The following is a 22,812-nucleotide window of genomic DNA, read 5'->3' as shown; positions in this document are numbered from 1 at the left end:
GGTAAACACGTTTTACATATGTAGTGCTATCGACCACGCCCGAGCAAAGATCAATTGTCTCTGTCCGCTTGTCAACCCAAGCGCGACTTGTGTCATCGGATATTGGAGCACGTACAACTACCCTCATGATTCCTAATAAAAATCAGCAAGTTCCGTACAAAGTACTTAACACTTTAACATTAAATATTTTTCAAAGTATATTATTTGCATTCGCAAGAGTAAAACCTACTCATCAAATGGGATAGTAACGTTTTTGGTGCGCATGATTTCTCGCGCACCTTTCACTTTTCAGTTGTGTGTGTGAATATATATACTTGTGTGTAGCCAGCATACACAGTATACTGCGTGATAGCTTGCGAATGTAGTATAATATACCTATTAGGGTGTGCGAACATGTAACTTCCTTGATGGACCTTTTAAAATTCGAATTTTGAGTTTTAACAGGAGTTGTGTTTGGGCATTTTCTGGCATATTTTGAGCGTTAAGGATTTATTTGATTTTTATAGAATTTTTTAACAGGAGTTTTGTTCGGCCAAATTTTTTAATTTTGAAATCCCATTTTTTTCTTTGGTACTCTGATTTCTCCTTTGCTTTAATCTGTGGTTTTACTAACTGCTTATTGCATGGCTGCATGATTCTGCCTTTGCCTTTCCCTAGGAAGAAATAAAAAAGAAATTAATGTTTACTGTTTAGACTTTATTGTTTATGTAGGTCCCTAGTTAGTTAGTTACCTAACAAGTACTTTACAGTTTATTTATCATTTCCGTGACTCGTGAATTTGATTGAATTATTTTTTGTAACATACTTAATAACTTACAGTAATGTTAACTTGTTTGAAATTGTCACGACAAGTAAAGTTGTCACAAAATATTTGCACTACTTCAAATATTTTAAATTTAAATTATTCAACCTCTAACCCAACAGAGGAATCTAATAAAGTTGGAGGATTTGCCAAAGCTTTCGAAAAGCAAAGTCAAATTGTTGATCAAGATAAGTTTATCCCTTCAGCTACCTTTGCATCACTTCTCCGCAATTCGAAACTAGTGGATGTAAGTAAATTATTAAAATACCTAACCTATAAAAGTTGTCAAGATGCATCTTACAATGCTACTTAGTTAGCTACTAAACGCATAATTATGTGACGATGAACATATTATGTTTATTTCTCATTTACTTAATATTATGACATTATAATGTAAAATATATATACCGTTTTAGATAATATATCGAGCATAATTTTTAGTAAATAATAAGATTCAAAATGTAGAGTTATTGTGATATAGATATTATATATCATAATGATGGAGGTATAATAAGTTTCTAGTAATTTGCATGTGTTGCCTACACTGTTAGCCACATGAGGATAGCAAAATATTATAAATATTTTTTCACATATCTTACTTGAAGTATGCATCAGCCGTTTAAAGCTTAGAATCTGAGGATTCTGTGTGTGCTACGAGGTTCTTATTTATCACCAATCATCTATTTTTCTTGCTGGGTATAGGTATTTTTTTTAATAATAGTAATTAAAGTTTGTTTTTAATAAACTAGTGAAACATACATCATTATTATATTAATGTTTTCATGACATGAGGAAACACTTGTGGAATCTAAAATATTTCTTGGCATTACTCTTTATTCCAAATTACAGTGAGCCTCCATTTTGAAATGTGTTTGTTGATCAAACACAGTTCAAATTTCACACATTTTAATCCTTTAACAAGTGTAACACTTGTGTTAATCAAATATTGGAAAACACACCCTAATTGATGTTGTTGTTGTGTTTATATACACTTCACTTCAATAGGATAATATAAAATAATACTAGTTGACCTTAGATAATTTATATGTCTAGATAGACTATGGCAGTTGTGAAAATGTCGAAAAAAATTGAGTTTAAAACTAACCTCTATTTTCAGCAATTCACACACGCTAAGACAAAGTGTCATACAAATCTCAAGGGTAAAACATAGTTTGTCATGCACACCAAACTTATATTCCTGGACTGTTTTTATAAGTTATCGTATAGCAAGAGACTGTATCTACTCTACACTCTATCTAGACCTATAAATTATCTTTTTTTTTTATGGAAAAGGAGAACAAATGATTGTACGGGTAAACTGGTGTTAAGTGATCTTGTGACACCAGAGGAATCACAGGAGTGTTGCCGGCCTTTAAGGAAGGTGTAGGTTATCTAAGCTATAGACATTGATATGTTGGCAAGTTACTTTCACAACAGCAAACAAAGATAATACAGCTGATTTTCCTTTGATCCTTTGGTCATCACAATCATATCATACTCTCATCACTAATCATATAAATTGCACTTTTGCATCTAATATAAATCATGCATACCTGTTTTAACTTAAATTCCAATATTTTTTTTCTTATTTCAGCTTGGTGATCCCGTAGGTAAAATTGTTATAGGGAAAGTTTTTCACACAGTGGAAGATGATTTGTATATAGATTTTGGTTGGAAGTTTCATTGTGTCTGCACTAGGCCGACAACTCGTAAGGATGAGTATGTGAGGGGTGCAAGAGTTAGGATTCAAATTAAAGACCTTGAGCTGTCGTCAAGATTTTTAGGTTCAAGTACAGATCTCACACTCTTGGAAGCAGATTGTAAATTGCTTGGTATTGTATCAAGTCCTGTAAGACCTTCTAATGAGAAAGATGTTGTTAGCTAAGTGATGCTTTCATTTGTAGAATATAGTGTAAATAATTTATAGTAATAAAGCAATTAATAAATAAATTAGAATTTTTTATTTTCTGTTTTGCTTAAATTTGGTAAACAAGGTCTAGTATTAAGTATTTAAAACTGATTCAATTGAACTTATAACAAAAAATAATTTTTAAAGTATTGTTTATATTAAATAGTTTAAATAAGTATAATACCTACTTAACCTACATATAAAAAACTAAGTTATTTAAAATACCTTGGTTATGACCCTTCAATAAATTTTTGGAATAGGGGACTTTTACCGCTACAATAGAGCGCGGACGTTAGTTTTAGTTACCTATTAATTTTAACTTGATTCTTCCACGTGAGAAGAGAGAGTTTCAATAGTAGATTGTTAACCTAGGGTCGAAAGAATCAATTCCCGAAGTATTTAGACCGAGGCTATAGTCCGAGTAGGAATTGATTCTTTTACCCGTGTTAAGCATTTTACTTTTCATTTCGAATATGAGGAAAATAAAACTAGTTGTTATTTAAACTATTTATTGATATTAAATCATAATATTAGTAGTACTTATTTAAAATTAATTGTTAATTTAGGAGAATTTATGACGACTTTTTAAATTTTAAATATAGAACTCTCCGCGTAATTGCTGCGGCTTATTCCGCTCAAAGAAGTTTGCGTTAAGTTCACACTGGCTGTTTAGAAAGTCACATGGCCGCAGCTTTTTTTTTAATTAGTTTTTTTTACATAAAATTCACAGCTGAAAGCAGTTCTACTTATTTTTGAAGTTCATTCCGGCTGTAAAGTAATTTGTATGAGTTTTTCCCTCTCTATGGAGGGAAGCAGCATTTTCTACCCAATAATCAGATCAAAACAACATTACTTACCGAGTATGAGAAATGAAAAAAAAGTTTTTAATGTGGATGTAGGTGAAGGTTGGTAATAAATAAAAGAAAAATATTTAATTTATAATTTAATATTTTTAACAGTGTTCATATTATAACTTCTTAAAAAGTAGTATGTACTAATATAATACTTTAAAAGTGGTATGTAGGTAATATAATCGTAACATCGACATGTTTCCCTATTGGTACTGAGTAGAGTAGGTGAGTACATCATTTTATGGTATTAAGTTATTTTGTATCATTTATTATTTTAAAAAAGTATCGCGAGTGGGTTGTCTGAAAAATTGAACATATATTTTTTTATTAATAATAAAACGGATGAAACAAGGTATCTTTCTACTCGTATAAAAGATAAATATATTACTGAAAATTTATTGTCTTTGAGATTATTTAAAATTAGAAATTATTGGTAGGTACATACCTATTAATTCACTGTGGTACAATGCATTAACTGAACTCTATAAAACATAGAGTAGGTCACGGACAAGAAAAAAAAGAAGGACTCCGTGTCACCTTACATAACAGTGGGGCACCAAAACAAGCCGGTAAACGTGTAAATACATAGCCCCACGCATACACTTATACAAGCCCATCGGACGCCATTATGAGATTCGCCATCGTCTGTGACTGATCAGTTTGCGTCGCAATAAAATATTTTAAAAATGCCGTCGTGCGTTGTGAAAAAGTGTAAAAACAATACTATAAAAGTATTTATGGATATATGATTATTTAAGGGAGAAAAAATTGTGTAACTGGTATACCCCGTAACCGCACACACACTAGCATAAAGGTGCTTCACTTGCTAATATCACGGCGCGGAGTCCTTCTTTTTTTACTAGTCCGTGAGAGTAGGTATATGAATGGATGTATGTATAGGACATAGGACAGTCGTTAAGGAATTAAGGTGCTACCCATAAATTATATCATACAAATTTTATTATTTTTTAACCCCCTCCCCGTGCTTGTAACGGGTAATATATTTTGTGAAACACCTGCAGCCCCCTGATCACACGTCAAATTTTTTGAATTTTATTTTTAACAGTAGTACAAAATATACATAGATCGAGTTAGTATTATTTCTTTAAATTTTGCTATAGATCTAATTTTCGTGTTTTAATATATTCACATTTTAGCATATTGTGATGTTACAAATCTTTTCATACTCCTATCAGTTGTCACACAGTGTCACATCAATTGGTTAGTCCCCCCTCCCCACGTAGTGTGACATAATTTATGAATAGCCCATAAGGCGTATACTAACAGAATGTTATTATACGCCTTATTATTATACCTTTTATGCCTTTTAAGTCAATTTTTTTCGACGTTTTCACAGCTTTTATAGTCTATCGAGATGTATAAATGATCTAAGGTTAATTTGATAAACAGAGATTAAAAAAAATATTATCTTTGTACACTTATTATTTAAACTAAAATTATGAGATTTGACCAACTAAAATACGCGGCCAGCGCCAACGGGTTAAGCCAACGATGGATACCTAATTCGTTTCCACCGCTCATAAATCTTGGTATCTAACTAAATCTATGCATCTCTCCAGTAATCCTGTAGTGGATTTTGAGACGTAATCTCAATAGCTCGGGTGTGAATCCCGTCGATATACTTTGGCGTAGAAAAAAAATCCCAGTATTGAGGGAAATTATAAATAATAAATTGTATTATTGTCTTTATGTGAAATTATAGCTAAAATTAATATCACAGCCAAAAAATATATGTATTTATAATTTAAAACAATTCGTCAAATAAATTAGCTGATGTACGATTGAAATTAATTTGCAACATTATTTAAATATCACTTTTTGTACAATGACATTACTTAACTCGGCTATAAATAGGATAGGTACTATCTTATATATTTTTAAGGGATTATTATAATAAGAACTATATAATAAGAATACATTTGAATTTAAATAACACAATTTAAACATTACTTAATGTTATTGTTAGGGCTGTGTTTACTGAACTTTGTCCCCATTTCTAGTAACAATCTCATGAATACTTGGGTCTTTGACCGCATCATCAGTAGCAGCATCTGGTTTTACGGCGAGTATTTCATCCACATGTGATGCCACTTGCTGTGCTTCTGGACTTTGTGGGTGAGAACGCTCCCATTCCTTTAGATATTCCACAATAGCTGCATGACCAAAAGTCTCTGCTTCGTTCAGGGGCCGGCTTCCCCAACGGTCTTGAGGATCATAGGGAACACAACATTGGGCTAAGAGGAAGTCTACACATGACAGATGGCCTTCTGCTGCTGCAAGGTGTAACGCCGTCCGTCCATCATAATCCGAAAGTGTCATATCCATTCCAGAAAGATGATGTCTGTAAAACATACAATTATTAATTTACGTAATGGACCAATTATTTAAATTAATAAGACAACTGTATTTTTTAATGGGAAACTAGTTAGAAAGTGAGTTCAAAATAAAATAGATAGGTACTAGGTAGGTATATATATAGTTATATACAACTCTGGACCGCTTTTTGTCAAATAATAATGATGAACCTACAATGTAACAAGCTGGCTTCAAGCTGCCTAATATGTATTGGGAATGACGAAAATTTTGAGCTGACATGAATATGACATTATTATCGTGTTGAATTGTAACGGTGGTTTGGCGCCATAATAAGAATTTGACAACTTATATTCAAAATTTAAATAAAATATATATTTTATTCTAAGTTTCTATAAGTCATACAGTATAAGTCTATTTGTAAAAGAATCGCCAGTGTTTCTGACAAGCTAGCAACTTTTATTGGAATATACTATTATTTTTTAGCAATACTTAATTAGTTTAAAGTGAGGTGCTGTTCTTATCGATAAATATCCATGCCATCTATTCTAAATAGAGACACTGTTTTTACTTAATGCACTGACTTTTCATCCACATGCCAGTGGTACTCATTAAAAACACAAAATAAAATATTTTTTATTAACTGAATTAAAATAATACACTCGTTGGTGGTACCTAAAACTATAAATCCCAGGCTTTTCTAGACGCAGCCACAATCAGTTAAATCAAAATATGACAATATGACAACTTGTCACAATGTTGGACAAAAAAGCACATTTTAAAAATTTAGACACATGATACACTTTTTAATAAGCTATAAGACTTTTTGCCTATCCTTTTGAAATCAGATATACTCTACTTTTTCCAGAAAAAGTTGGCAGCCCCAATCTCAACGTTTTACGACGCTACGTAAAGACCTACTGCTAGTATAAATAAATATTGATTAAGAAAATATTTAAATTTAAGAAGAAAAAATATAATTTAACTATTTTCTTAGGAAACGAAAGAAAGTAAGTAGGTTATAAAATTGAATAGTCTCCCTGAGTAAAAGATTATATAATAAAATATTATTTTCATCGAATTCTTCAAACTTCAAACCGAAACCGTCTTATTTTAGATTATGAATTTTAATTTACTTATATATTTTTATAATTATTTTAAATGTTTAAATGAAACATCGTTTCTGTTTGAGCCGCATTCTATTGACTCGGCTTATGTTTATTTTTATAAGGTGTGCATACGAAACGACAAGCAAAAACCCAGCGAATCGTAATCAATGTATATACCGCGGTATTTAAAATGGAGGAGAGCAAATTAGCTTGCAGGCCACTTAATGGGATGAAGGTGATTACAAAGATTTTGAATTTATAATAGATAAAGGGTATGAGCCCTAGAATAAATTATTATAATGAAAACCGATAAGTATTAACTACAATTAGCGGTGGATATATATTTAAGCATCTAAGCGTTACTTGTTTTTGAAATTATTCTTTTTCCGAAGACTGTGCCACCGGTACAGGTAGTGTTTCGTCTGAGGGTCTGGTATAATAAATACTTCGTTATTTAATTTTTATTGTAGCATGGCTCATAATAATACAAATTTTATCAGCAACATACCTTCTAAGTGCGCTAATATCTCCACTTGCAGCTGAGAATAACAGATTGACAATACTGAGCCCAGTTGATTCAAACTTATAACGACGTGGATCCTTTTTGTGACTAGCATAGCGGATATTATCGTACTTGTGAAAGTTAAACCTATCTATGAGTTCCTGAAAAAAAAAACACAAATATTAATTATAAGTTTGTATATAAGATCCACTTTGGTGCAGTTCATTTTATATATCGTCATGTGTATACCTCGCAAAACTGTAGTCCTCTGCAACTGTTACCAAGAGGATCTAAAGGAGGAGACCAAGTACATATGCCCATGACATTCGGAACGACTATCAGCATAGCGCCAGATACGCCAGATTTTGCTGGCAGTCCAACTTTGAAGGCAAATTGACCGGAGTAATCGTACATGCCGCAACTGTGCATCAAAGACAAAACGTTGCGAACTGAATCTGGCCTCAATACTTTTTCGTCGGAGATTGGACAAATTCCTCCATTTGCTAGAGTTGCTGCCATTATCGACATAATATCGCAGTTAGCTTCCATGGAACAACACTAAAAATATATATTTTGTATTAAAATATTTATATTGTAATCTAAAATTAAGCTATTTTTAATGGGATAAGAAATAAATATTACCTGGAAATAAAAATCCATACATTCCCTAAGATTAGTTTTTTCTGGATAGCATTTATATTCTCGCATGTAAAATCCTAACGCATAGTTACGATCAGCTGCTTCTCTTTCAGATAGAAACACAGCATTATTGAAACCTAACACTTCATTGCCAGCAAGACGGCTGAAGAATGACATGACGTAGTCAAATTTTTCAGCCAAGGTCATTTCTGGTTTGTCCAATGTTTTGAGCAATGAACAAACTAAAATAGCTCCAGCATTGATCATTGGGTTGTGGGGTTTCACTGAAATTTTTTATTATAGTAAACATTTGACTCAAGAATCATATTTAGACAAAGATTTAGAAAAACATAAACGTAGATATTATAGATGGTTCAACTTTAATCCTACGTCTTTTTATAGTAGTTGAGAATATCCAATGAAATATAATATTATGTAAGATGTTGCTATACTGACTGTTATAATCCAAAACGAGTTCATTGAAGTTTCTTCCACTAGGCTCAGTGCCAATGTACTTGTGAACCACGTCAGGTCCTAGTGTCTCCAGTGCCATGGCATATGTTAGAGGTTTACTGCACGATTGAAGTGTGAATGGCACATTAACGTCACCTACAGAATTCAACAAAAATATTAAAGTTAGGTAAATTGACTCTTATAAAGTGTAGAATTGGTACCATTTTTTTCTATTGTATCGAAAAACTGATTATATAATCGAATAATACCAACATTCAGATATTGTAGTTTAAAAATTTCAGCCTTAATAAGTTCCCTCATTCAAATAACGTTTATCTGATTGTCCAAGTACTAGTGAATTATTTAGCTTTCGCTTCACCTAAACAAATGTAGATTATATTATACAAAATTATTATATTTTATTTTTAAATCACGAAATTCTTACATAATCAATCATTACAATAACTGTTTAGTTTTCCCTGTTCTTGTAATTCAATAATGTCAGAACAAAACTGTCAAACTGTGCGTGAAAATTATCACATAGAACTATTGATACAGAAATAAAATTTATTACATTACATACGGTGTAGGAAGTGAAACCTATGCACTGTAAACCTAGAGTCCAGCTGCCTATGGAAGTTTATAATTTAATGTGATTTAACATCATACCTATTGAGAATCGCTGGCCATCGATAGTGCAAATACTGACGCCCCAATTGTCCGAATTTGCTCGCGCCAACTGCGGGATATAGCTTGCTACTTTCCCATCGGTATTGCTTTTTGCCGTCCAGTACATTTCTTCTATATCTTTTATAAAATCTTGGAAATCCGGTATCACGAATTGACTCCTAAATGCCCTTGTTATAAGAACGATATTTGGAGCAATGACTTCTTTAAATGCTTTCCTGTCTAATTTTAGGGTCTCTGGTGAGCCGCCTTCATAGTTTGACTCTTTGTGAACCTTGTATAGATTATGCATAACTTCTTTAACCCTTGGGTCACTTTTTCTAATGCCAGTAGTCCTCAGGGCCTGCAATAAAAGAATTTTTGTAGCTATTCAAATTCAAATTCAAATATTTTTATTCAAAACTAGTTGATCCGACAGACGTTGTTCTGTATATATTAAATAAAATACTGTTTTTTATGAATTTGTCAATAATATTTTATAACATCAAAAATTACTTCGTAAAATATGCACCCTGCTGTCGTAATGAAATTGTTACACAGCAGAACTGTCAAACCGTGCGTCATTAAATTCTCTCATAGAAATTATGAAGGGACACATCAAAGGAAAAACAAATTTGTTGTTTTTATTTAATTTAGCAGCATTTTCCTATTTATTCACCTTTTAAACCTTCTCTGGACTTCCACAAATAATTCAAGGCCCAAATTTGCCAAATCGGTCTAGTCGTTCTCGAGTTTTAGCGAGACTAACGAACAGCAATTCATTTTTATATATATAGATATGATGTGACATCACTAAATGAAAGTCAAAGACTGCCACCCCTTCCAAAAAGAATGCCTCAGAGCTAAGAAGAACATGTGCAACAAACTCCGCGGGCTTTTAATCTAATCTAATTGGATCACCTGCCTACGTATCATTTTTTTAAGTAAGAAATTTGTCCCTTGCAAACAGGCAAGAGGCTCACGTGATGGGGAGTGGTGAGGCAACAGCCCATGGACACCGCAACACCAGGGGTTAAGAGATGCGTTGCCGGCATTCAAGTTGGAAGTATGCTCCAATCTTGAAGATCCCTGAGTAATTAATTAATTGGTTTATAGGAATTAAGGTAATATAAGTAGATACTTACGGCCAAAAATTTTCCGACTGGAAGAAGCCCCGTATCTTCATTTTTAAACATGTCAAAAAGTACATCATCTGCATTCTTATGTGACCCCTCTCGGACCCTAATGAAATTAAAAGATGAAAATACTGAACGCTTAGTTTAGCTAAATAGTTATCTACGGCTAGGTATTCTAGAAGGAAGCAAGTAAAATGCGGTAAAAATTAAAGTAAACTAATATCGTAATGTTTCTCGCTACTTAGATAAATCAATATTATATAAAGCAAATAGAGATCAAAGTGATAATACAATTATTTCTTCTAATGATTTATTTAAATACCAGCATGTGACGTAGGCGGGTGTGTCTAACACGTATATTGTATGCGAGGCTGTGAAACAGACATCACCTGATTCATATTGGCTGCTGTTCAACTGTAGTAAATATTATTAAAATTGTTCAAAGCATATTTTTAACCTTAATGTATTATTAACATTCTGTAATATTTTGAAGACAATTTATTCTGAAGTTAATTAAATAATGATTTTGGTATACAACTAGGTATTATTAAATCAAACTAAAAAGAAATAGTTTGTTTCAAGAATAAAAAACATTTTTTTTTCAAATTAAAAGAAGAACTACAGCTATTTATAGATTAGAAAGTGTGCCAAAATAAAAATTATATGCCATTCTCTTTAATTTTTTATTTGATAAATAATTGTTTAAAAATATAAAAAAAAATTGCTCATTACATAATTCTACGGAGATTTAAGTATAGAAGCGTAAAATTATTCATCTATTTTCGTTTGCCTTGTGTAAAACAATGCAATATTATATTATTCATATTTAATAACAGTTAAAAATGTCACTCTGTTTTTTTATCGCTCAATATTATTACGAACAAATATTAGATTATCAAATATTTACCTACCTATTGGCATGACACTCTTAATAATTTGATCCCTCTAAATTTATCTCTTACTGAATGTCTATATATAGATGTTAAGATTTAATCTTTATAAAATCATATAATATTATAAAGAGTTAAGCAGCTCCAAAAGTTTATAAAGCATCTAAAAAAAACGAAAATATGAACTAGCCATGCATCACTCAAACTTACGCCGGATCGAGGTTGTGCACGAATGAGTAGAATCTGCACCATGAAAGTTAGCAATATGTTAGATGTCATATATATACAATTTAGTAACATATTAATGATATATGATAGTTATATAAGGGTATTGTAATCATTAGGTACTTTAAATGTCAAGGGTGAAGCACGAAACAGACGCCGCGCCAGGCGCCGCCGTGTCAACAGTGTCCAGACATTAATATCAGGATCAATAGGAGTCATTTGTATTGATTTACTATCAATCGATTGACTGACTTGTATTAATTATTTTACAGTGCATCATATTTCTGTTAATATATAAAATATCTTATATTAATAACTGACCTTGTGTCAATTGACTGAGCGGCGTAAAACGACGGTGCGCAGTTGCGCCACTTCTGAAACAATATTTGGAATTATAATAATTATTAATTACCGATTATTTGTAATCTGTGGCACAATCGTTGTAATCGATACGTGTGGTACATCACTAAGGGGTCGGTAGCGGTACCCGGCCATGGAGTACAATATTATTTATATGAAATTTTAATTTAAGTAAACGAAACGAAACTTCATGGGCATGAGCTGTCAAAAAACTATAAAATGGACAAAGTGTAGCTACTAATTCATAATGGTTGTCGTTTATGTCATAATTAATCATAAGACTAAAATTATTTTAGGTTATTCAAATTCTAATTTTATCTAAAGACGTACTCACAGGGTTTTGTATAACATAGACAGGTCTGACTTGACTGTAGTTACGATAGCACATACAATATGTTGGCTGTTTGAGTAGTGGGCCACTAGCCGCGGCTATTTTCCGGAGCTGACGAGCGTTCATGGCGACGATCAACGGCGACAAATGATAGAAATTCTCAACTTCAGTGATCTGATTTACAGCGCAGGCGTGAACAGCTGATGGCGGTTATCACGAGAGAGGCTCGCATGCGTAAATATTGATATAAAATATTAACACTTATGACGTAGTGTTGCCTACGTGGAATTTAAACAAATATTTTATAATATGCCGTGCACCTACCATACCCTGTTAGATAAGTATTTGAATGACGAACACTGTTAGACTAACGTATTTCGTATCTATTTTCGACTTTACCTTGCAAGATCCATTATTATTTTCACTTACAATTACTAACGCTAACACAAATAATAAATATAATTTAGTAAAACAATATGTAAAAACAATAAATAGGTACCTAACATGAATCTTAAATGATGAATATCAAATAATTTATAATAAGTAATATAAAAAAAAACCTAAAGCCTCAAGCGTTGCTAACAATTTTTTAATATGATTTTTGGCTTATTATCAATATAATTTTTATAATTGCAATTTGCCTACTAACTTTAAATAACAACATACCTATTTTGGAATTTGGCTGTGGTGTATGTTTGACAAATTATATTCTATAGGAGTTTGTGTAGAGTTACGCTTTGTATGAGGATTTATAAAAATAAAGTTATGTTGTGTTTAAATACGTATTTTCAAAGAATCACTTCTTGCAACTGAGCTAGGAAAAACCGTTGAAGAAGGTAACTCTTCCATCCAGAGAGATTTTTATATCAGTCAGGCATATTTTAAAAGTGAGATAACATTCGTGTAGAAAACTAAGTATGGGTAGGTATTTTCTTGATAATATTTTAAATATGATCCTAGTGCCTGTACCGTTCTAGTGGCGGATGTGATACTACAGAGCATGAGTTTCTTCTCTCTCAGAGCGCCATTGGTTTCCGAAGCGGTAGTAGTATCCAGTATATTAAAAATGACATCAAAAAGAATTCTAAGGGAATCAATTTTGAGAAAATAAATGCCTGTTATACTGTGCCATGGACATTTTCATAGCTCGGTGACGATCACAGCCGTGGTACAGACGTATCGAATCTTAGTTTCGGAGCTGGGCCGAGAAAAGGGATCCGAACTGCTGTGTTATCTAACTATATATATCTATAATGAAAATGGTCTGTGTTTGAGGCTCTGCACGCCTAAACCACTGATCGTGAAACTACCACCATTCTATGCGAAATTTATCCTAGATGATTTAGCCTAGACTAGTAATTTATAAAGAAGAACAGTCAAGTCAGACCTGTCTATGTTATACAACCGTGCCTCCAGATTTTTTAAGCGGCAAATCGCCCGTGCAAAGTCAAAACACGTCGTCAAAATCGGCGAGCAGCTTTCCAGTTACCCGACCGGAACACGCAAGTTCTGGTCGTTGTCGAAAGCTGCTCTTGGTAACTTCAGCCAGCCGTCCATGCCGCCGTTGCACATGAGGAATGACACCCTGGCCCATACGGCCTTTGATTGTGCATACACATAGCACAAGGCGCTCCTCTCCAAACTTCCATCATTTGGGCTTCCCGAGAGCTTGTGCAAGTGGACCTCCAGCTTCCTCACTGGGCGTAGCATACAGGTCGTTGTCGACGGATATTGCTCGAACCCGAAGCCCGTGAATGCTGGAGTGCCCCAAGGCTGTGTGCTGTCTCCCACGCTGTTTCTTCTGCATATCAATGATATGTTGGACACCTCCAACATTCATTGCTATGCAGACGACAGCACTGGTGATGCCATATACACGGGCCATGTAGGTCTCTCTGTGTCTTCTATCGAGTCCTCTCTTGAGAAGGTCGCGGAATGGGGAAAATTGAACCTTGTCCAATTTAACCCCCAGAAGACTCTAGTTTGCGCGTTTACCACAAAAAAAAGCCCATTTGTCGTATCACCGCTCTTCGACAATACTTCCCTCAAAGCCTCGCCTAGTATCGGAATACTGGGTCTCGAAATCTCGAGCGATTGCCAATTTCGTGGTCATCTGGAAGGCAAAACCAAATTGGCTTCAAAGAAACTGGGCGTCATTAATAGAGCACGGCAATACTTCAAGCCGGCCCACATACTAGCGCTCTACAAAGCGCAGGTCCGGCCACACATGGAGTATTGCTGTCATCTCTGGTCTGGCGCACCCCAGTATCAGCTCGATCCATTTGACCGCTTGCAACGCAGAGCAGCTCAAATTGTCGGGGACTTAGTGTTCTGTGAACGGCTGGATCACTTGGCGTTGCGTCGAGACGTCGCTTCATTGTGTGTCTTCTACCGCATTTATCACGGGGAGTGTTCCGAAGAGCTGTTTAACCTGATTCCTGCCGCCGAATTCCACCTTCGCACGACACGCCACAAGTTAGGATATCATCCTCACCATCTGGATGTGGCGGTCCTCCACAGTGCGGTTTTCAAGGAGCTTTCTTCCACGTACTACAAAGCTGTGGTATGAGCTTCCTTGTGCGGTGTTTCAGGGACGATACGACATGGGTACCTTCAAAAAAAGCGCGTACACCTTCCTTAAAGGCCGGCAACGTTCCTGTGATTCCTCTGGTATTGCAAGAGATTGTGGGCGGCGGTGATCACTTAACAACAGGTGACCCGTACTCTCGTTTGTCATCCTATTCCATAAAAAAAAAAATACGACTGAGCCTCCAGACTCTATAAGCAGCCACGACGTCCTTAAAATCGGTGAGTAACTTAAGTTAGGCGTCTGGTGCACGCAATTTCGAAGGAATTGGGGAAAACTGCTCTTGGTAACTTCAAAATCAAAACTTCTGCACATGGGAAATGGCCTATACCTACGACAAAAGAGACTCTTTTTTTACCTTCACCTTCACTCTTAACCACATTGGAAAGACCCCACCGATCATCTCGCGGTGTCAGAGCTCTATGCCGAAAGTACAGTTCAAACTGAAAACTGTTCGGTCTGGTCTATTTTCCTCGAGCTTTAATAAGTCGACTAGGCCGGATGGCATATGCACAGGCACTGTCCTATAGAGACCCCGGTGAGTTTATACAGGTCGTTGTTGATAGATATTTCTTGAACCCAAGTTGGTGAACGCTGGAGTACCGAAGGCTGTATGCGATATATATCCTACACGGTATCAATTGCAAAACTATGATATGTTAAATGCCTTCAATTGTTTCATTGTTATGCTTTGGAAGGCTCCTTTGCACCAGACGTCGGCTAGATTATGGGCGCCTATTACTGCCGTGAAGCAGTAATGTGTAAGCATTACTGTGTGTCGGTCTGAAGGGCGCCGTAGCCTAGTGAAATTACTGGGCAAAGAAGTTGACGAGCGCAGTTGTAGTGCCGCTCAGAATTTTTGGGTTTTTCAATAATCCTGAGCGTCACTGCATTGTAATGGGCCGGGCAGTTTTCCTTTGATATAAACTTGATGAAAGACATCTCCAATATGTTTTCGGGTGCTTATAATAAAATCTGTCTTGAAATGATTTTGACTAGCCTAGAAGTGTCGGCATTACCGGTATTTTCTATTTTGTTGTCGAGGAGCAAGTTATCCTTAGTCGACTGGAGCAGACTATATCAGCGATATATTAATTCCTCTTGTTTTCCTTCATAAATTATAACTAATATACAAATGTGTCTTTCGAAGATCTTCAGCTTTTATTTTATTTATCTAATATATAAAATTCTCATGTCGCGGTGTTTGTAGTTAAACTCCTTCGAAACAGCTTCACCGATTCTGATGAAATTTTGAGTGCATATTGGGTAGGTCTGAGAATCGGATAACATATATTTTTCATCCCCCTAAATGTTAAGGGTGGTCCACGCCAAATTTTTTTTTTAATTTTTTGACATTTTTTTTTAAATTTTTGATTTATGAGTTTGATTATGAGTCAGCATTAAGAAATACATACAACTTCAAATTTTCACCCATCTACGATCAACAGTTACTTTTGTATCGCGATTTTAATATCGGCAATACAACGTTTGCTGGGTCAGCTAGTAATCTATAAAAAGTAATAAGTAATTTAAGAACTTCATAGATCGATCATTCATCAATTGGGATTTATTTTATTATACATAAAGTATCATATTGCTTACTTAATTAGAAAAACATATCAATCTTGTATTTGTAAATTATGTAACTGCCTAATAACTAATTTTAATAGTGTAATCTGTGTGCAAAGGCCATAATACTTAATGTTCCCCATTAAAAAGATAAGAATTTTAAAAACATAATATTAAACTACTTATATTATCAACAATTTGTAAGTTATGAATAAATACGTGCAATAATGCACGCAAATTTGTTTGTGATAGAAGTGAGGGTTATCACTTTAAAAACATAACAAATAGTTTAGATTTACAAGAGCGACATCTCAAGTCAATTTCCTAATATGCAAATATTGGGGTTGAGCAGGTCATCAACTGTAAAGTAGATCCTAAGCATACAGGATTTTATAACAATACGTCGCTCGAACGGTTAGCTCAGTTGGTTAGAGCACGGACACAGAACGCGGAGGTCGTGGGTTCGAGTCCCACATCGTTCATAAAATTTTGTTTTTCAAATTTTATTTGTGACTAGCTGACCCGACATACGTTGTTCTGTATATAATAAATAAAATAATGTTTTTTATAACAATTAATTTGTTTCACAGCAGAACTGCCTAACCGTCCGTCAATAAATTCTCTCATAGAAAATATGTTTGATTTATGAATGACGGGGGACATATCAAAGGGAAAACAAATTTTTATTTGATTCCAAGCATTTTCCTATTTATTCAAATCCTTTTAAAACCTTCTCTGGACTTCCACAAATAATTCAAGACCAAAATTAGCCAAATCGGTCCAGCCGTTCTCTAGTTTTAGCGAGACTAACGAACAGCAATTCATTTTTATATAAGTATATAGATTTAGGTACATACCAATATAATATATCGTTTATCTTTAATATAATCCTAAATAAAATGTTTACTCTCCGGTAATTCTGAATTGCCCTTAAGCAAGCAGTTTTATTTTTATATAGATAACACTGTCTTTTCACTTTCCCCACTAGCTTTTGATGTAGATGGAACTTTAAGTTTCAACAGCACATGACAATCGTGAAATTAATTCCGAACAAGAAAATGTAATCATAGTATTGTAAATATAGTTATAAGATTTGTTTTGTTTGAATAAATATATCTATAATTTTGAAAAAAAAAGAAAAGAAAAAAAACATGTTGTTTTAAGGTTATCAGTTATGTTTAAATTCATCATCACTATTGTAAGATAGATACATCCTAGATATACATCCAGACTTATAGCATCATTGATCAATAGGATTCCATAGTAGCGTAGATCACACTTAAGGCAGAATGAAAAAAAAAAAGATAAAAATATGAACGAAGCTATACGTTAGAAGACGAAATAAGACACAAATTAACACATTATTTTCATATTGTAGAATTTGTAAAGCATATTTATTACATAAAGAAATATTTTTATTCTAATTATTTATTGCTTTATTTTTAGAAATGACGTAATAATTAAAATATACTAATAAATTATTTGGCTTACAAAATTACAAAAATCTGATTATGAAATCGTATGAGTAACTTATTAAACTCACTAAATAGTACATATTTATTTATTTAAATAAAATACTAGGTCCCCATGTAAACGTGATCCTGCAACGGTCACGATACGTCAGGTTTAATAACATGTAACTACGCAAAAACCTAATGTGCAACAACAAACATACCTACACGCGTTTTAATCCTTTAATAAGTATTTTATTTATATTTATTTTTTTAGGAAATGTCTATCAATAAAATATATATACTTAGTCTGGCCATAAATACTGTTACAATTAAAAAGAAACAAAATATTACATTTGAATTTGGAATCTGTCATTTTTATATGATTGTTCATTGAGATTTCTCATTTTGGCGCCAATACATTGTACAATATTTTGCGATATTAAAATGGAGTGGGGTGATAAAGAGAAACGAATCGAATGATTGCATTACACAAAGTAGGTATGGAGCCAAATGCAATTTTTAAAACTCTCCAATGGAGACCATTTCGAATGAGCTTTTTATATGTAAAATTGTTTTATCTTTTTGTATTAAACTAACACACTGTAAAAGTGATAAATGTTATTTGCAATAGAATGCAAAATTCATTATTTATGGCAAGACTAGGTAATGAAAAGTATAAAGATGAAGCCGGGAGCTAGGCGTATTTAGGGTAGTAGTAAGTAAAAAATAATAAATTAAAGAATGTATGTATGTACCTGAAACTAAAAAGTGTAAAAAAATAACAAAAAAACTGACATCGAACTCAGTCTATATCAGTCTCGGGTATTATGATCTACTACCATTATCTTCAAAAGGTTGTAGAGTTTATTTATTTAAAGGAAGAGTGTTTCAAGGTATATAAAATATTTCAATTCGGTTTTTTATGTTGACACTCAAATTCGATATCCTTAGTTGGTTAACCAGAGCATTTGTATTAGCTACCATAAGCCTCTTGTAACTCAAAGGTCTGACGACAGGCTGAACGACAACCCATGGACGAGATTTAAACAAAATTTCTATATGCATAAGTTGTAAAATAAAATAAAAAGTTATAGGTATAACTAAGTTATGGCGGTATAATAATATTTTCATTAGTTGTATTTAATACCTTCTTTATTAAGATTTTGTTCTTTGTACATACGTAGCACGAGGTATAATACTTTTTAAGAACTTTTGTTTAGTTACGCCAAAGAAGTATCTTGGGTACGTTCATAAGAAGACACACACATTTTTTTATTATCTACGCACGTGAAATTTTCGCGTTCTTCGGGCGGTTAATCGGAAATAACCGTGTCCTTGAGCTGTTGTAACAAACAAACTTTGTATCAAACTGTTCCTGAACTACGATCTCTAGCCCTCTCCTACCATTAAGTACACCTACCAGTGCGCTATTTCTTGCCACCCTAGATCACGGTAACGATTCTAATCACTAAAAGTGCGTCAATTGCATTTCAATTTTGCAATTTAATTAACAAAACATTCGCATTATTAGTGGAACAAACAGTTGGACTAAACCCTATCTCTGTAAGTGACAATACTTCATTATCCATACTAGTAGATATTATAAAGAGGTAAAGTTTGTAAGGTTGTAGACCTCTACAACCTTACCTAATTGAACGGAACCGATTTTGAAGTCTGTTACCAATAGAAAGCCACATAATGTGTGAGTGTCATAATGTGCTGTATATTCATCCTAAAAATAAAAACACAGAAAAAAAAACAGTTGAACGAAAACGTTTCTTAGGATCGCTGCCTTAACGATGAGAGATACATGATTGATAACGGCTAGTATACAATAAATACATTGTACCCGACTGATGATTATGTAACATGATATTGAGGTATAGACTTATTTAGACAGAAAGTATAAGCATTACAGAGCTGAACAATACGAAAAATATTTCAACCAACTACTGGAATGAGGCACTCACTTCGAAATCATTGTTGCTCTCCATCACGAAGTCTTCAAAACTGCACTTTGTTAAAAAACGCATACGAAATTTCTCAACAAAAAGCTTTAGGTCGAAAATTATCAAGAATCAAAACTGTTGAAATCGTTTTTGAATAACTAACATGTAATAAATTAACTAAAATAATATGCAGAGACAACAGATATTACTGAAACATTCTTTGAGACTGACGACTATAAATATCACAACAGTGTGCCAAGTTATATTTTGTTGTACTACAATTCTAATATTGTATGACAGAGTATTATTTACGGGTTCAACAACGTGCACCTTTTCATTTGACTCATTCAATTGATCGATTTCAGATGAGCAAACCGGAATAATACCTGCGTAATATATTACACAAATAAAATTTGAAATTGAATTTGGAAATTTATTTTAGCTGTTGTAAGACAGTACCTACTTGAAAGGGTCCATAAGAAACAAAAGCGAAGGATGGAAATATTTTTTGGGTGGATTAACGAGTATGTAATTACCGTCGCTTCTGATCCGTTGAGAAGAATCATATGAGTACTTTCGGGTTTTTAGGTTTAAGTACAGTTTTATATCTATGCTGGAATTTATCTTCTGGAAATGCGTTGCAATGGAGTTCATTCTACAGTAGGGTTGTACAATGGTGGTTGATGGTAGATTGCAGTGGAATTAGGCCAAATACCTTTCAGAACACTTGCCTTTATAGATCCAGTGTCAAATTTGGATCTAGCCATTTACAGAGTTCAAGCAGTTCTAGACCAGATGAAAGAAATACTCCATATCATGTTGCTAGTTTGTACCTTATCAAGATTATCCTTATCGTGATATGAGTGTGACCCTCTGGAACGGATCTGGGGTGAAATTAACTCACAGGGAAACGGCATAATATACGAATTGATAATTCATATAGAATTGCGCGCGATGAACAGCGGCCAGTAGAGTTTGCATATTTTCAAGCAAATAATAAAGAGTTGCTCGTATCGTCCACGATCAATTTTTTGGCATTGCGTAGAGATGAGGGGTATGTCTGCTTCATCTTAAGTATGTATTACGAGAAATGTTTGGGGGAACGCATGTCTTGACCTCTCATATTGTGGACAATTATTTTATTAACATTTTCATATATCTCATATATATAAAATTATCGTGTCACAATGTTCGTTCCCGTACTCCTCCGAAACGGCTTGACCGATTCTCATGAAATTTTGTGAGCATATTGAGTAGGTCTGAGAAACGGCCAACATCTATTTTTCATACCCCTAAATGTTAAGGGTGGTCCACACGAAATTTTCTTTTTTGATTTTTTTGAAAATTTTTTTAAAATTTTTTTGATTATGAGTCAGCATTAAAAATACATACAACTTCAAATTTTCACCCATCTACGATCAACAGTTACTTTTGTATCGCGATTTTAATATCGGCAATACAACGTTTGCTGGGTCAGCTAGTATATATATATAACAATATTGTTACTAGAGACTTTAAAAAAGCATTTCAAAGAATCGACCATTCCATTTTACTCAATTAGTTCCGTCGGAATTCAATTAAATTTATACATATGATTTTCACCTTATATGTCAAGCGGTATCAGATAAAAAGTAAAAAAAAATTAGGCATGATAAACTGCGGACCGGGGTTAATCAAACCAGATATATTTTACCTAGGTATGTTAATGTGTATGGCAAAAGGACGTGGGAATACATACTACCTAACATATTAAATAACTTACCTGAAGATCTATACACAATCATCCACAAAAATAAAAATTCGTGTAAATACGCATTTAACAATATGCAGTATACACTAAGAGGAAAAGGGGATGTAATGGCTGGTGTTAACAGTTCTTAATATTTATGTTTATAAGTTATTTTTTTTTTTATATTTCTATTTCATCTTTTGTTATTTAACAATATACCTTCTTATGTATAATAATAAAATATTGATATAAATACTTCTTAAGTACAGTAGTTGTGAGCGAAGTGATGCATTTGCACCACACATAAACCTACACAGGTTTCTGTGGCGCATCTTAGTTTTAAGTTTTCATTGTACTTTTTTTTAATATGAGTAAATAAAAAAATAAAAAAATATAGTTTTTCTTAATCTGTTCCTACAGGGGTCCATTTTTAATACATTCGTGTCTTTGATTGATATTTTCATAAATCGTCATTTTTACCTATCATATAAATAGAGATGCCTTACTTATACATAAGCGTCTTATCACTCCGCAGTACCTAAATTATATTCATTTGTTTTGAAAATGCTACCTATATTTGAAATTATTCTAGAAAATGTTATCTCATAAATGAAAAATTAATTCTCGAGTTATAAACAATTAAATTTTATGCCTATTTAAGAAGTAGAGACGTTCCGATTCCGATTGTTGGCCATTTCCAATAAGATAAATTGTAATGAAAACACTTCTCTCAATAAAATCGAAATTTTAAAAACTTTCTCTTACAAATTATGATTTGGTAACTCTACGGTCTTCAAGTTTAAATATGTGCATCATGTTACATTGAGATACAAATAAAATTTGAAAAACAATTTTATGAACAATGCGGGATTCGAACCTACGACCTCCGGCGTTCCGTGCCGGTGCTCTAACCAACTGAGCTAACCGTTCGAGTACCGCCTCGTTATAAAATTCTGTTTGGTTTGTTCAACTCTCAGGTTGTGGCTTCATCTACAGGATCTACTTTACAGTTGATAACCTGCTCAACCCCAATATTTGCACATTGGGAAATTGACTTGAGATGTCGCTCTTGTAAATCAAAACAATATGTTCTGTTTTTAAAGTGACAACCCTCACTTCTAGGATTAAAACACAAATAAAATTTAAAAAACAAAATTTTTTCACGGCACGGAGAGCCGGAGGTCGTGGGTTCGAATCCCGCATCGTTCATAAAATTTTGTTTTTCAAATTTTGTTTTTAAAAACATAACATATTGTTTACATTGAGATATCAATTATTTGAATAATTGACGATAGATGGACCAAATGGAAGAAAGAA

The 22,812-nt window shown here is 33.5% G+C and overlaps 2 protein-coding genes across 5 annotated transcripts; one reads left to right on the top strand and one right to left on the bottom strand.

Annotated features, from left to right (window-relative positions):
• The first annotated feature begins 691 nt into the window (after positions 1 to 691).
• On the top strand, positions 692 to 2,752 carry LOC126976844 (28S ribosomal protein S28, mitochondrial). The gene is made up of 2 exons (XM_050825473.1): positions 692 to 1,049; positions 2,397 to 2,752. The coding sequence occupies exons 1-2, from the start codon at positions 822 to 824 to the stop codon at positions 2,685 to 2,687; spliced, it is 519 nt and encodes a 172-aa protein (XP_050681430.1). The 5' UTR covers positions 692 to 821; the 3' UTR covers positions 2,688 to 2,752.
• An 889-nt stretch (positions 2,753 to 3,641) lies between these two features.
• On the bottom strand, positions 3,642 to 19,980 carry LOC126976768 (glutaminase liver isoform, mitochondrial). 4 transcript variants are annotated; one of them, XM_050825345.1, is made up of 10 exons: positions 19,788 to 19,980; positions 11,838 to 11,890; positions 11,502 to 11,534; positions 10,411 to 10,507; positions 9,269 to 9,629; positions 8,603 to 8,755; positions 8,150 to 8,430; positions 7,757 to 8,065; positions 7,514 to 7,668; positions 3,642 to 5,924 (listed from the first exon to the last, which is right to left on the bottom strand). In XM_050825345.1, the coding sequence occupies exons 1-10, from the start codon at positions 19,848 to 19,850 to the stop codon at positions 5,558 to 5,560; spliced, it is 1,872 nt and encodes a 623-aa protein (XP_050681302.1). In that variant the 5' UTR covers positions 19,851 to 19,980; the 3' UTR covers positions 3,642 to 5,557. The 4 variants fall into 4 exon arrangements, with proteins under 4 accessions (XP_050681302.1, XP_050681300.1, XP_050681303.1 ...); XM_050825343.1 differs by lacking the exon at positions 19,788 to 19,980 and adding an exon at positions 12,211 to 12,403; XM_050825346.1 differs by lacking the exon at positions 11,502 to 11,534.
• Positions 19,981 to 22,812: the final 2,832 nt, after the last annotated feature.

This window comes from Leptidea sinapis, chromosome 42 (assembly GCF_905404315.1).
Source record: "Leptidea sinapis chromosome 42, ilLepSina1.1, whole genome shotgun sequence".
Classification (NCBI taxonomy): domain Eukaryota; kingdom Metazoa; phylum Arthropoda; class Insecta; order Lepidoptera; family Pieridae; genus Leptidea; species Leptidea sinapis.
Note: the sequence above shows the minus strand (reverse complement) of the source record. Positions and strands in the feature narration are given on the sequence as shown.